The 15,685-nt window shown below is 41.4% G+C and overlaps 2 protein-coding genes across 7 annotated transcripts in view; one reads left to right on the plus strand and one right to left on the minus strand.

Annotated features, from left to right (window-relative positions):
• LOC131194855 (4-trimethylaminobutyraldehyde dehydrogenase) overlaps nucleotides 1-15,685 on the minus strand; it is a 175,372-nt gene that overhangs the window by 76,739 nt on the left and 82,948 nt on the right. For all 6 annotated transcript variants that reach the window (XR_009154335.1, XM_058176388.1, XM_058176387.1 and 3 more), the window contains 4 exons: nucleotides 15,279-15,413; nucleotides 11,706-11,902; nucleotides 10,054-10,194; nucleotides 8,564-8,752 (listed from right to left, as the gene is read on the minus strand). Coding sequence is in view for 5 of the 6 variants with exons in the window: in XM_058176388.1 (XP_058032371.1) it covers nucleotides 8,564-8,752; nucleotides 10,054-10,194; nucleotides 11,706-11,902; nucleotides 15,279-15,413 (662 nt within the window). In the remaining variant the exon portion in view is untranslated. The remainder of the gene's footprint in view (nucleotides 1-8,563; nucleotides 8,753-10,053; nucleotides 10,195-11,705; nucleotides 11,903-15,278; nucleotides 15,414-15,685) is intronic.
• On the plus strand, nucleotides 455-6,719 carry LOC131194861 (probable ATP-dependent RNA helicase vasa-like). Its single transcript, XM_058176402.1, has 2 exons — nucleotides 455-840; nucleotides 4,216-6,719. Exons 1-2 carry the CDS (start codon nucleotides 478-480, stop codon nucleotides 4,219-4,221), a joined length of 369 nt encoding a protein of 122 aa, XP_058032385.1. The 5' UTR covers nucleotides 455-477; the 3' UTR covers nucleotides 4,222-6,719.

Raw genomic sequence — 15,685 nt, forward strand, 5'->3', positions numbered from 1 at the left:
GGGAAGGAAAAGCCAAAATTCCCCATATTAGAAAAATTTGATGGAGATGCTAAGGAGCTGGAATTGTTCCTGGCGATAGTGAATGACCACATGTTAGACTGGGAGATTATTGGTCACAGGCAGCACAAGTTAGAGCTGTGACCCACAATTTGACCGGAAGAGCAGCTGCATGGTTTGTGTCACAGAGAAACCACTCCCCTTACTGCAAAATTACGAGCATTTTATTACGGCACTAAGGAGGAGGTTTGAGGACCTGGCGGAGCAGAAAGCCAAAGGTCGAATGAAAACCATCAGGCAAGGGAGGAGACCGTGGCTGATTATACCCAGGAATTCAGTGATCTAGTCCCTTGATGAGAGGGTGGTCGGAGGTGATCCTGGTCGACTTTACAAAGAGGGCCTGAATGGAGATCTCTATGAACTGTGCCGGCACGAGCGCCTCCAACCACATTGTATGGCTGGTATACCCTGGCAGCAGAGATGGAAATTGAACTAGCGAAGGACCGTAGCAGAAGGCAGCGCACTGGAAGACCTTACCCGGCCCATTCTCCTGGGTGGCCCTCAAGGGACACGCCTAGACCAGAGGGAGGGGGACAACGATCGACTGCGTGCTACAGATGCGGAAAAGAGGGCCATCGGGCAGCCGACTGTCGAGTGAAGTTGGTTCCAAGCACGACCCCTGGTGGTGGGAAGGAAGCAGTGAAACCAACTGCTAAGGCGCGAAAACCGGCAAAAGTGGAGGACGGCATTGCCAAGAAGGGCACGCCCATCCAAGAGGACCGCGAAGCGTCGACCGACACTGATGACAGCAAAACCACATCGGAGTCCGACGAAGACTTTCTGGTGAGTTGGGCACGGGGCCCCTTGGACATTCCAGTCAACCTGCATGTTCCCTCCTCGGGCAACAAGGGGGAAATGTTAGCGTTATTAGATTCGGGATGTACTAGGTGCATGATCAGTCCCGAACTAGTAGAAAAAATGGAACTAAGGTTGAGAACCCTAAGCAGGCCCATAGCATTTGCCCAGTTGGATGGCAGTGTGGCAGGGGGAGGACCACCATTTTGTAACAGACCCCATAGAAATGGAAATTGGAGACCATCGCGAGATGTTAAACTTCATAGTAGCCCCTGGAATGGACCAACCTTTGGTACTAGGACTGTCATGGTTGCGGAAATGGAACCCCCATATTAACTGGAGAACGGGAGTCTTACGGTTCCGCTCAAGAGCGTTAAAAGAAGGAAAAGGGGGTTCCAAGAAGAGTCAGACTATGGCCATGCTCCAAGATAAATGGGGGGCAATGGTTGAACGGATAGATGGGGAGGAAAGGATACCTAAGGAGTACTGGGACCTGCGGGAAGTCTTTAGTGAGAAAGCATCAGACGTTCTACCTCCCATAGGCCTATTGATTGTGCCATCGACATCCTACCGGGGTAAAACTTCCAAAACCAAAAGCTTACCCCATGACCCAAAAGAATTGGGAGAACTGCGAAAGTTCATAGACAAAAACCTAGAGCGGGGCTTTATCCAACCAGCTAGGCCTCGCGTGGCCGCACCTGTGATGTTCCGGGAAAAGAAAGACGGCTCATTTCGTCTTATAGTTGACTATAGAAATTTGAACGCACTGTGCGCCGAAAACATATACCCCATGCCGCTCATGAAAGATATGTTAGCACACTTAGCGAAGGGGAAGTTCTTCACCAAATTGGACCTGCGAGGAGCTAAGTACAGACTGCGTATAAAGGAGGGGGATGAATGGAAAACCGCTTTCAACTGTCCACTAGGGTGTTTCCAGTTTCGAGTACTGCCTTTTGGTCTGCAGGGGGCGCCTGCAGTTTTTATGCAACTGATAAATGAAATACTCCATCAGCATTTGTTCAAAGGAGTTCTTGTCTACCTTGACGACATACTCATCTATACAGAAACTATGGAAGAACACATTAAACTAGTAAGAGCAGTTCTCAAAAAGTTATTATCTGCTGAACTGTATTGCAAGCTATCCAAATGTGATTTCCATCAAACCAAAATAGACTACCTAGGATATCGATCTCGCTGATGGGTTAGAAATGGATCCAGGAAAAGTGAAAGCTGTTTTGGAATGGGCCCCCACGCACACGCAAACAGCTCCAAAGTTTTTGGATTTGCAAATTTCTATCACAATTCATCCCTCCTTTGCTCAAATTGTTTTACCAATCACTAACCTCTTAAAAACTAAAGGAGACACGAAACCCAAACCATCATTACCCTCGAATGGACAATGGAATGTCAAGCAGCATTTGAAAAATTGAAACGACTCTTTGCCGAACCTATTTTAAAGCACCCTGACATGGATGTTCCTTTTGTAATACAAGCTGATGCAAGTGATGTAGCAGTCGGGCCGTCTTGCTCCAAAACAATGCTGATGGTAATTTACAACCCTGTGCTTTCACTTCTAAAATTGACTGAAACCGAAAGGCGATGGGCTATTTGGGAAAAGAAGCGTTTGCAGTTCATTGGGCTCTACGGACATGGAGACAATTCTTAGAAGGTTCAAATCATCCTTTTGAAGTTTGGACTGATCACAAAATCTGGAAGCGCTAAAGACTCCTAGAAAACTTTCACTAAACAAGCCCGTTGGACTCAATATTTTAACCGCTTTAATTTTACTTTACAGTATATTCCTGAGGGAAAAACTTCTTAGCAGATGCTCTTTCACGTGTACCCCAATACAATTGCACTCGCCCGAGGTGGTTCAACCAATACTTCCTGCAACAGTTGGCCCCAGCAATAACTAGAAGCCACTCCAAACCTGACCTCACTCCCAGATGAACTAACCAAATCGCTTAAAGAAGCTTTAAATACCGATGACTGGTACTTAACGATTCCCATGAATGCACACTCCGTGATGGACTAGCTTGGATTGGAACAAAACTATATGTTCCTCTATCACTCAGAGAAACCATCCTACAACGATGCCATGATGCCAAGATGGCAGGACATTTTGGATTTGTGAAAACTTTGCATCTTCTTAAAAGACAATTTTGGTGGGCAAGTCTTAAAAGACATTCAAGCATATGTGGCAAGTTGCCCGGTCTGTGCATCATCCAAAAGACCTCCGGGAAAACCTCCTGGACTACTACAAACGGTAGCCAGACCAGGAACCCCATGGAAAGAAATATCCATGGATTTCATAGTGGAATTACCTGAAAGTTCCGCAATACTGTTATATGGGTAGTGACTGACCTTTTCTCCAAACAAGTCCATTTTATTCCATGTTCAAAATACCTCCTCAAAGACTCTAGCAAAGTTGTTTGTACAACACATTTATAGACTTCACGGAGTGCCTGATCGCATCATTTCAGATCGAGGAGTTCAATTCACTTCTAAATTTTGGAAAGAATTTTACGACTCATTGGTTCCGCCTAAGGATTAAGCTCCTCCCATCATCCTCAAACTAATGGAAGCTGTGAACGTCAACTCTGTACTAGAACAATATCTCCGATGTTATGTTAACTACCAGCAAGATAATTGGGCTGATCTCTTACCTTTTGCTGAAGTTGCCTACAACAACTCAATTCATAGTAGCACGGGATTTACTCCCTTTAAAATAGCTTCAGGCCAAGATTTTGTTCCTATCTCGGAACTCCCACAGGAAAAAACTACTGTTTCCTCTTTATCAGAATGGATAGATCAAATACAAAGCACATGGAAACTGACTCGCAAGGCGATCGACGACGCTCACCGTGCGCACAAAAAACAAGCAGATAAAAAAAGGTCCCCTGAGATCAAATATCAAGTGGGCGATAAAGTTTATCTTTCCACCAAATATCTTCAAACCACTCAGAAATCTAAGAAACTTGGACCCAAATATGTGGGACCTTTCCCAATAGTAAAAATCATCAACCCCGTGACGGTACAACTAGAGTTACCAAAAACACTTAGGAGAATCCACCCCGTTTTCCATGTCAGCTTGCTGAAACCTGAACACACATCTACTTTCCGTCCTGACCATACACCCCCTCCTATACCAATTCTCATAGAAGGAGAACAACACTTTGAAATAAAAGAAATTTTGGATTCAAGAAAACATAGAAATAAAATTCAATATCTTATTTCTTGGAAACACTTCCCATTATCCCAAGCTGAATGGGTGAATAAAGAAGATGTTCATGCCTCGGAAAAAATAGCACAATTCTATAAAAAATATCCTGACAAACCCTAACTTCTCTTTTTTCTTTCTAGGACTGACGTCCTTGTTGCAGGAGGGCCGAATGTCAGCCTCCACTCCACTCTTCATTTACTTTTAAATGATTATATCAGTAGATAGAATGTAAAATGTTTATTTCTGTATTATAAACTTTTAGGATCATGAGGTGAATCATACCACCGTCCGGGGTAAGGGAAAGGAGCTTATTATTAGTGTCGGCTGACATAACTGGGAGGAGGGGTGATTAATGATTGAGTGTTATCAGCGCGCGCTTTCCTAACCGACACTGCATTCCTGAGTTGACTGACATCCAGAGACTTGTGGAAGAAGATTACCACGAGGGGCCGTGAAGGAGTTGGCATTGGACCAGACCAGCCTGACCTCCTGGAGGAGGAGGGACAATTGGGGGGATATGATATGTTTGCCATATTTTGTCTCAGTTCCAGCTTTGCTTGGCTGCTAACCAGACTGTAAAAGTAAAAGTACTTGTTTCCAATCCAAATGGAGTCAAGGTGAATTCTTTCCTATTTGCCGTCGGGGGTAGCCTGACAGCCTTCCTTTGCTTCTTTGCCAGCATGAACGGCCTGTTACAGGCCAAAATGGAGGGTCCCTGGGCCCGATCTGCCCTCCCGCGCCTCTTCCAGGCCTTCCTAGGGCTCTCCTGGCCTCTTACAGGCTGAAATAGAGGGTCACTGGGCCCAATCCACCCTCCCCAACCCCATTTCCCATGGCTTTACTGTACTTACTTTTCAAAGAGCTACAAAAGAGGGTGAGCCACCTGGCAGAGAAGCCAAAGTCTTTTATTCAGAAACCGGTGAAGCTGTAAGAATGTGAGATGTAAGGAAAACAGCTTTCCCCATCTGAATAAAAGACTTCAGCTTCTCTGCCATGAGGGCCTGCAGATTTAGTTTTTATCCAGTCTGTGTTCTGACCTAGGCTCCCTTAACAAGCAGGAGGCAGGAATTACTGGCAAAACCTCATTCACAGTCAGCAAGGTTTTTTCAAACAATTTTTCAAAGGACTATTTCTCAACACACTTTTTCTCGTTTGGCAAGCTGCCATGTAAATTTGCAGTACAAGGCAAAACTTGGAACAGAGTCTCTCAGAGTCATGGAATGAACAAATTGTTTCCTGCAAAAGCCCACTCCCTGTTTTTTCCTCTTTTATTTCCTATGGGGGGGGGGCAATTATTTCCAAGATGTGGCCTTACTCCCAAGTCGACCATGCTTTCTTAATTGTTCTTGTCTTGTCTGGCAGCTCTGTGCATGCACATACTAGGAATGGGCTCCAGCTGCTCCTCTGCCTCGCTGCTGTCTATCTCCCTCTCTGCCTCCGATGCAGAGCCCTTGTCCAAGCTTTCCCCAGCCCCCAGGATTGTCCCAAGTTCCTCCCCAACCTCCTCACTTTCAGACTCTGCTGCCAGCTCTGCTGGCAGGCCACAATAGTCTGGACAAGCTTAGCTTGGGCCCAGTCTGCTGGCTGCTGACTGGCTAGTTCAAATGAGCAGCTTCAGGGATTGAGGTGTGGCAGTCAATCAGCAAGGGCCTTGCAGTTCAGCCCGATGAGACAAAGGAAGCAACCTCCCCTTTGATTGGCTGCTGTTGCTGCTACCTCAAGCAGGAGGCTGCTATGGCCCAGTCCAGGCCTAGGCCTGCTGGCCAAATGCCCCAGCCGAAGTCTTTTGCTCAGAAGCTGGTGAAAATGTTTTTGTTAGCTTTCACGTTCTTACAGCTTCACCATCATCTGAATAGAACACTTTGACTTCTCTGAAAGTGGGTCAGCCTCTTTTGGACCTCTGGAAAAGTAAGATCTTCAAAAAGTAAGTAATAAAATAAATGGCATGATTAACATTTCCATTATTTTCAGTGGGAAGTAAAGGTAATTTAAGTTAGCATGAATGTAACCTATTAAGATTATGTTTAAAAATATAAAAGAACTATATGTTAAAAATTTCTCTGATCTGCAACTAAATGTATCATTTTAGCAATTTTTGACATAAGATTGCCAGATTTAAAAATTCTGAGTATTTAAACATTTCACGGAAAAGTCTTTTTATAATGCTACTATCAAGCATTGTACATTAGGCTTGTCAAATTTTTTGTTTCTGATCAGATTGCATTTCACAATGCTTCAAGTGTATAAAGGCTTATTTAGTTATATTAACAGAATAGATACCAGTAAAAATTATACATTTACAGCAAAAAAAAAAGTAAGTAATCCATGGGAAATGGCGTGGGGAGGAGTAAGTGGAATCTGAGATGCTAGCAAAGCAGGGCCAGTCTGTGGAGACCCAGGGGAGCAGGATGGGGTGGGTGAAACAATTGTGGGGACTCCAGGGGAGCATGAGGTATCTCAGTGGATTGGGAGAGGCCTTGGATGGTCTGCTCCAGCACTAGCTGGAGCACATGCTGTTCCCCAGCCTGAGATACCTTGTGTGAATTTAAAGACCTGCACATTCGATGGTGAAAGCAGGGAGTGATTACGTTCATTTAACGTGATTCAATCAAATGAATCCCCAGGTTACAAATCTAATTGGCAGGCTCTATTACATTTGTAACTGGAGGATTACTTGTATAATGAGAGTGAGGGAGGTCTCAGGGAAGTCCTGCCTTAGCACCACATGAGTCCTGTGTCATGCCCACCCAGTTACATGCCCACCCAGCCACACCTACCCAGCCGGTCATTAGGGCAGAGAACTGGTTGTTAAATTATTTGAATCCAACCACTGGTTATATACAAGCCATTGTGGCACAGTGGTTAGGGTGCAGTACTGCAGGCTACTTCTGCTGACCTGGCTGCCTGCAATTTGGCAGTTCAAATCTCACCAGGCTCAAGGTTGACTCAGCCCTCCATCCTTCCGAGATGGGTAAACTGAGGACCCAAATTGTTGGGGGCAACATGCTGCCTCTAAACTGCTTAGAGAGAGCTGTAAAGCACTGTGAAGCAGTATATAAGTCCAAGTGCTATTGCTATATATGAATATGGAATGGGAATGAACATTAAAATGAAAACAGGTCTAATAAATGTTCTTTTATATATTTATTAGAACAGAAGTAAAATCCCTGGCTAGTTTTGATCATGAGGGCCCAATAAATGAGGACATAGGGTTTTTTATTATTGTAAGCTCCTAGAGTTACCCAGATAAAATAGGCAGACAATAAATTTTATAAATAAATATATTTATAAAACTAATAGACCAGACCCCTTCCCTATTGAGTTTAAGTACACACACATTCACATATTATACCTATTTATTCCTTATCTATTTATTTATACTATAGGGGATTAGGCATTTTGTCAAGCTGCCTCTGATTATATCTAGGAAAGAATACACCTTGACTTCATTTGCAAACAAAGAAAAGTACTTTTACTAGATACATCTTGATTGCAGCAGTATAAAGTTGAATCTGAGACAAAATATGGCTAACATTCCAAACCCCCGCTGTTACTCCCTCCTCTTCCCAAGAGGTCATCAGGTCTGGTCCAATGCCAGCTCCTTCTCGGGGCCCCGTGGTAATCTTCTTCCGCAGGTCTCTTGCTGTCAATCAAATCAGGAATGCAATGTCCGTTGAGAGTTCGCGCTCAAACATTCCTGTTGAATTCAAAGCATTAATCTCCCCTCCCCCCTTAATTATGTCAGACCGACACTCTTAAAGGGCCCTCTCTCCTTACCCTGAATCCAAGAGCTATTTACATTACAAATAAAACCCCATGCTATCTAACAACTGAATATAAAGAGTACAAAAGATGTGAAGATTGGAGTGGAGGCTGACACATTTATTTATTTATTTATTTAGCAGTATTGAATGAGAATAAAAAGAGTTGAGACATATTTTGCCCCTTAAAATCATCTAAAGCCAAAAAAGGTTCCACTGCTCATTCAGGTAATAGCACGACTCTACCAGCCACATGAGTTGAGTCCTACAGTCAAAACAGCTTAAGTAAACGTGCATGTTTATTTAACATTACTGACTTAAATTTGGTGAATATAGGTTGATGAGAGGTACACCACCTGACTATAAAAAAAATTCTCTATGGTAAATGCTGCTCAAATCTGACTTCTTCCACAATAAGAGATAAAAACACTAAGATCTACCATTAAGCATGACAAATTTTATTCCAGATGTGGTTTGTGCTCATTGTTTTTAGTAACCCAATTATAGTTGGTTAAACAGATGTGCCCAGATCAGATAGCTTTTCACTGGATAGTCATAAACTTTTCAGACACAGAAAAGCACCTTTGTTCTATCTTGAATACTTAGTTTTGCATATAATACATAATATGATGCCTGTATGATGTTCTAGCACCTCATGTGGCAGATGAGTGAAGTGTTTTCAGTAGCCCAATCCCTCAGGATAAAGCTCAGTAAAGATAATGCTCACCTGCTCCTTTGCTTGTTTAACAAAACTCAAGACTTTCTCCAGGTGTGCTTTGTTGATAAGTGCTCCCATCCTTGTATCTTGCAACAGGGGGTCACCAATTTTGATGTTCTGAGTCTGTTTCACAACTTCTTTGATGAAGGCTTCCAGGACTGCTCGTTGTACAAATACCCGGGTACCATTGCAGCAAACCTGAGGCACAGAGACAGGCTTAAGAAAGGGCCCATTTTCAGAATTGACAGGCTCAGAACTAACCTATAACTACCAACTTACAGATAGTTCTCCACTTATGACCACCATTGGATCCAGAATCTCAGTCACTGAGTAAAGTTTTTAAGTGACCCACACAGATTGTTAAACAGAATGCCAGGGAGAAGGCCTGGGCCATACAGGTGTGGTGGGGCAGGGAGAAGGCACAGGTCTTCCACCACACTCAGGCCCTACCCCTGCCCCTGCCCCACCAGGGAGAATACCCACAAAAACAATGGCGTTTGCTATAGTTTTCACTAGATCTGAGGCCTGTTTCTCCAGTGGGCTGAGACTTTTCATTTCTTAGAGGGGGAATCCTTTAGCATTCTGGAAGAACAGATCTCAAATCTAGTGAAAATGCTAGCAAATACCACTGTAAGGCTCAGAATGCTGGTGTTCACTAATGTTTTTGCCTCTGAAGATGTGGGGTGGGGTGGGGTGGGAATGCTGGCATTTGAAATCTGGTAAAATTCTCACTGTACAGAGGAGAAATCCCTCAGCATGCTGGAGGAACAGGCCTCAAATCCAACATTCCCTCCACTTGCAATCTTCCCTGACGGCTTCTCCAATGTTTTTCTGGGGAAGCTGCCAAAGAAGATTTCAAATAGTGATCATAGGATACTTCACAATTGGTCATAAATGTGAACAAATTGCCAAGCACTTGAAATACGGTCATATGATGCCAGCAGTTGTGATGCAACATTTTACAATGGTCAAGTGCATACAATGGTCAGAAGTACAAAGCACCCATTCAAAATTTGTCATGCTTGCAAACAATCATTAAATAACCGATTATAAATTGAGGATTATCTGTACTGACCATTTCTGCATTGATTTAATATCTCTTTGGAACAGCAATCAGTAATAAATATCAGTAAGTCAAATCAAATCAAATAATTATACATAAAGTCTGTGAGGAGTGAATAGAGAAGCAGAGCCTCTTCTTGAACAACAAACATTACAAGATAATACCAGTCCTGAAAAGCAATGAACACTGAAAAATTTGGATCTTAGAACACAGCACAAGTTTAGGCATTTCTCCTCACCCAGAATGAAATAAGGAAAAGGTTTGTGGAATGGTAAGGCGCCAATTTTTTTCTTAGAGATTCTGATAAACATTTCTGCATTACAATATTTTACAAGATATAGCAGATTTCTTCTCCAGGTATGGAACTTAACTGGACTTCTTAAAATGATGTAGTCAGATCCACAGCTTCTTCCCTGTTAGATAAAAAAATGCATACCTCACCCTGGGTAAGGAAATTAGCCATGAGGGCTCCTTTCACAGCATTATCCAATACACAGTCAGAGAAGATAATGAGGGGAGACTTTCCTCCTAACTCTAAAGTAACAGGTTTGATCCCTTTGGCTGCAATTTCCATAATCTATTGGGGAAAAAAAACAGAACAAGATGTAGCAGCTAACACAGGCAATTATATTATCTTTCTTGGTAAGTGCAGAGCCTCAACTAGAATTTATTGAATAAAGATTCACCTCAAATACAAAATTACTGCTCTTTTTCAGTGAATTAATCAGGACATAGGTAGTGCCTGGTGAACATTTCCAAGCAGTTATCTCACATAAACAGTGGTGGGATTCAGCCAGTTCGCATCACTTCGGGAGAACCGGTTGTTAATTTTCTGAGCAGTTTGGCGAACTGGTTGTTGGAAGAAACCATTAGGGCAGAGAACCGGTTGTTAAATTATTTGAATCCCACCACTGCACATAAATATGCTATTTTTGCTATAAACACCCAAAGCTATGCTATTAAAGTAGAAATGGGCCTTTATTCAAGCTTTTTTGATATGAATATTAAGAATGTTTTTTCTTCTAATTATAATGAATATGTTTTATTTGAACTGTATTTTTATTGCTATTTTGACTATAAAATGCTGCCAGATGCTTCAGCACAGAAAAAATAACTTATAAATACATTGAGTAAGAATTACTGGATAATTTTTTACAGGGATGAAATGTAAAATTTGTTACTACTGCTTCTGTGGGCATGGCTTGGGGGGTGGGTGGGTAATGTGACTGGGTGGGCGTGGCCAACTTTTTTTTTAACTTTTAAAAGCATTTTTTAAAAATGCTTTTAAAAGCCTCTGATGATCAGGCAACTCAGCTGGGATCGCCAGAGGAGCCTTTTTAAAACATTTTTTCTAAAACCTCTTCAGCTGAAGAAGTTGTAGAAAAAATGCTTTTAAAGGGTTCTGACGATCCAGCTGACTTGCCAGATCACCAGAACCCTTTAAAAGCATTTTTTCTAAAACATCTTCGGCCAAACAGGTTGAGAAAAAATGCTTTTAAAAGGTTCAGATGATCCCAGCTTCATCAGAAGCTTTTTTTTTTACTTTTAAAAGCATTTTTTCACCGAAGAAAAAATGCTTTTAAAAGTAAAAAAAAAACAACCTCTGATGATCACGCGGCTCAGCTGGGCATGTGGGGGAGGGCAGGGATTTTTGCTACCGGTTCTCCGAACTCCCCACCGCCATTGCTACCGGATCTGGCAATCCAGGAGCATTTCACCACTGATTTTTTTACCAACATGCAATTCAAAAGTAGAATCTGGAATAAGAAGTGATCTTCACATTTCCAAAGAAGACCTTGTAATTTCAATGGAATACATGTAGACCTGGCAACTGGCAAATATGTAAACTGCAGAATGAACAGGTCTACCAGCCTTTCAAACGGGCAAAGCAACTCTTCTAACTGAACTTTGCATAGTTGCATGTGTGTCAATAAATTGCCAAGTCATGGGAGAAGGGACAAATTGCATCAGGACTGCTTCAGAAATCAAACATTTTTAAAAACTTTATTATTCAATAGTGACAGCACTTTATATGTATGTATGTATGTATGTATGTATGTATGTATGTATGTATGTATATATACATACCTTAATACCTGTGGGCACACTCCCCGTGAATGAGACTTTGGCCACATCTGGGTGCTGGCACAGGAATTGGCCTGTGGCAGCTCCACCCTGCACCACATTGAAAAGTCCCTTAGGGACACCAGCCTTATTGTAGATCTCTGCCAGTAGCACAATAGAGATGGGGGTGAAGGGAGAAGGCTTGAAGACCATGGCATTACCTGGGTAGTCCAATTCACAAAAATAAGAATGGAGACACATTTTCTGTCTAAAAAAGATCTACATCTACAATAAAATGAAAGAGCAATACTGAAGAAAAAATGTTTCAGTCCAGCTAAGACAAAGTCATACAGACTTTCATTATATCCATCCCACATATGTTTTGAAGCTAAATCAATGCCCTATCACCCAAAACCATTGGTCATACAGAACTTTCAACCAGCCATTATCCAAAATTAGGTACGCACGCCCCTTATTTCCTCTATACCAACCACTACAGAACTTAAATGCAAACTGATAAATGCAAGAAGCATTGTAAACAAAATGCCTGAATTTCTCCTCTTGTTAAATACTGGTACATGCGACATTATATTTGTATGCGAAACATAGCTGAACTCATCCCTCCCAGACTCCATCATTTCAGACAGAGAATATCATGTTTTCCGGTCCGATCGCGAAACCCGCAGAGGAGGTGGAGTGGCTATCTTTTACAAAAAGTCACTGAATTTAAAAAATATTCAAGTTGCACATAAACTTGCTCTTCCAGAAACTATTGTCTGTGAACTGTCCCTTAACATCACACTTTGCTTCTTGCTATGCTACAGAGCCCCCGACTACGACATCGCACATGCGAACATGTTAACCACACTACTAACATGGGCTGTCTCTTGCCATTATCCTCTCATCTTCTTGGGAGACCTCAACCTACCTCTTATTAATTGGATAACAAACGAATGTACATCTGAACCCATCCATACTACCCTTTACAATGCTGTTACAAATCTAGGACTTGATCAACTAGTAACTAACAATACAAGACTCAACAACTGCCTTGACCTCATCTTCTGCAACAACTCAAACTTAATTTATGGACTACAAATAAAAGAACCCTTTTCCAACAGTGACCACAGCATGATAGACTTTTGTCTCAGTACACACCCTTACAATAATCTCCATAATAATGGTATACCAAATTACAATTTCAAAAAAGCCAACTATGATCTTATAGACACCTATTTCTCATCTCTTGACTGGCAAACTCTATTCTCTAACTGTACCACTGCTGAAGACCACTATAGCGTTTTCCTACTTGAAGTCAACCACACCACAAACCACCACTAAAATCAGGAAAAACAAATTACCCATTTCAATAAAAAAGCTCCAATCCAAAAAAAATTCCCCTCTGGCAAAAAAACAAAACTGGCTATGTAGCCAACTTTAAAAACCGCTACAAAAATATATGCCACCAAAGAAAGACTGAATGCACCAATTACTACATCAAACAAGAAGAAGACCTTCTGCACACAAAATCCAATTGCACTTTCTATAATTTTGTAAACAACAAACTTAAAGACTCGAGATCCATCCCACCCCTAAAAAGACCGAACGGTAAAGAATGTAATGATGAAACAGTTAAAGCAAACCTCTTTAACACATTCTTCGGCTCAGTCTTTGTTAACAGTAATGGCTCATACCCAAAATTCCCCAGTCGTACCAACAATGATTACAGTGATCTAACACAAATAGATTTCACAGAAGATAATGTTGAAAAAGCCCTTCGCAGACTGAAACCATCTCTATCTATTGGACCTGATGGTCTATGTGCATTCTTCATAAAAAAGCTTTTCACTATTATAGCAAAACCCCTAAGCATAATCTTTGAAAACTCTTTAAGGACCAGCTCCCTTCCCAAACTATGGTCACTAGCCACGGTCATCCCTATCTTCAAAAAAGGAGACCCCAGCCTAGTTGAAAATTACAATTTCTTTATGCTACATCACCTGCAAAGTAATGGAATCAATCATCAACAAATCCATCACCCTCCACCTTGAAACAAACAACCTACTCTCTAATAAACAATTTGGTTTTCAGAAAAAAATTATCCTGTCATTTACAACTTCTTCACTGCAAAAATATATGGACTACAAATCTTGACCAGGGCAATGAAATAGATGCAATTTACATAGACTTCTGTAAAGCTTTTGACTCAGTGGTACATGACAAACTTCTTTTAAAACTTAAATCCTACGGCATCTCCGGATCCTCCATAATTGGATAACAGCATTCCTGTCAAACAGACAACAAGTGGACAAAATAGGCAGTGCCCTATCAAATCCCGCTCCTGTCAATAGCGCCCAAGTCCCCCAAGGCAGCGTTCTAGGACCAACACTCTTCATATTATACATTAACGACCTCTGTGACCATATTATAAGTAATTGTGTTCTCTTTACCGATGATGTTAAACTATTTAATACTACCAACAATGCGGCTACCCTTCAAAAAGACCTTTACTTTGTGTCAGAATGGTCAAAAATTTGGCAACTCCAAATCTCAACCAACAAATGTTCTGTCTTACACGTTGGGAAAAAAATCAGAACACTAAAATACAAGCTTGATGGACATTACCTTGTAGATGACCCTCACCCCATCAAAGACCTTGGAGTTTTCATATCAAACGACCTAAGTGCCAAAGCCCACTGCAACTACATCGCCAAAAAGACTTTAAGAGTTGTAAACTTACTCTTGCGTAGCTTCTTCTCCAGAAAGATTACACTACTAACCAGAGCATACAAAACATTTGCTAGACCAATTCTCGAATACAGCTCGCCTGTCTGGAACCCACACCTCATTTTGGACATTAATACAATTGAGCGTGTCCAGAAATATTTTACAAGAAGAGTTCTCCACTCCTCTGATCACAACAAAATACCTTATGCCACCAGACTTGAAATCCTGGGCTTAGAAAATTTAGAACTCTGCCGTCTTCGGCATGACCTGAGTATAACTCATAAAATCATCTGCTACAATGTCCTTCCTGTCAAAGATTGCTTCAGCTTCAATCGCAACAATACACGAGCACACAATAGATTTAAACTTAATGTGAACCGCTCCAATCTTGATTGTAGAAAATATGATTTCAGTAACAGAGTTGTTAACGCCTGGAATGTAATACCTGACTCTGTGGTCTCTTCCCAAAATCCCCAAAGCTTTAACCAAAGACTATCTACTATTGACCTCACCCCATTCCTAAGAGGTCTGTAAGGGGCGTGCATAAGAGCACCAGCGTGCCTACCGTTCCTGTCCTAATGTTCCCCTGGACTGTATCCAATTTGTATGGTTATTTCATGCTTATACTTATATATACTGTTGTGTTTGACAAAATAAATAAATAAATAAAATAAAAAAAGAAATATCTATAAAGTGGCCTCTTCTACTATCATTTAAGTGTTATTATTAAGTTCTAATAACAGTCCACTGGAACCTTTTTTCCCCATTTTCACATCTCAAATGGTAACAATGAACTCCTAGAAAGGCAATCGCTGACTACTAGTTTCTTTGAATGAAACTCATTCATTTATAAAAGTTAATTTATTTTACCACAGGCCAAAGCAGGGGCTGATTTCCAGCAGGCAATCTGAAAAGGGTAGTTCCAAGCCCCTATCCCTACACAGACTCCAAGAGGTTCTCTTCTAGTATAAGCAAAGGATCCCTCAGGGAGCTGGACATGTTGACCTAAACAGAAGAGACAAAGAGATCTGGGTATAAGAAATATAAACCAATTCTCAAAAATAAGAAGTAGAGTAATTAAAAAGGCTTTATGTCCAGAAAAGTAGTAGAGGAAGGATGGAACATAACCTACTGAACTTCTATTCTAATTGTTGAAGAACAGGCTTTTCACTCCTATAATAAATACAGAAACTGAATGCTCCGGAAAACTTAGACAGTGCAACCAGTCCTTTTTAATTCATTAACCTGCATGGAATTCTAGCAAATCTATTCTAGAA

The sequence above is a fragment of the Ahaetulla prasina genome, chromosome 3 (genome assembly GCF_028640845.1).
Source record: "Ahaetulla prasina isolate Xishuangbanna chromosome 3, ASM2864084v1, whole genome shotgun sequence".
Lineage (NCBI taxonomy): Eukaryota > Metazoa > Chordata > Lepidosauria > Squamata > Colubridae > Ahaetulla > Ahaetulla prasina.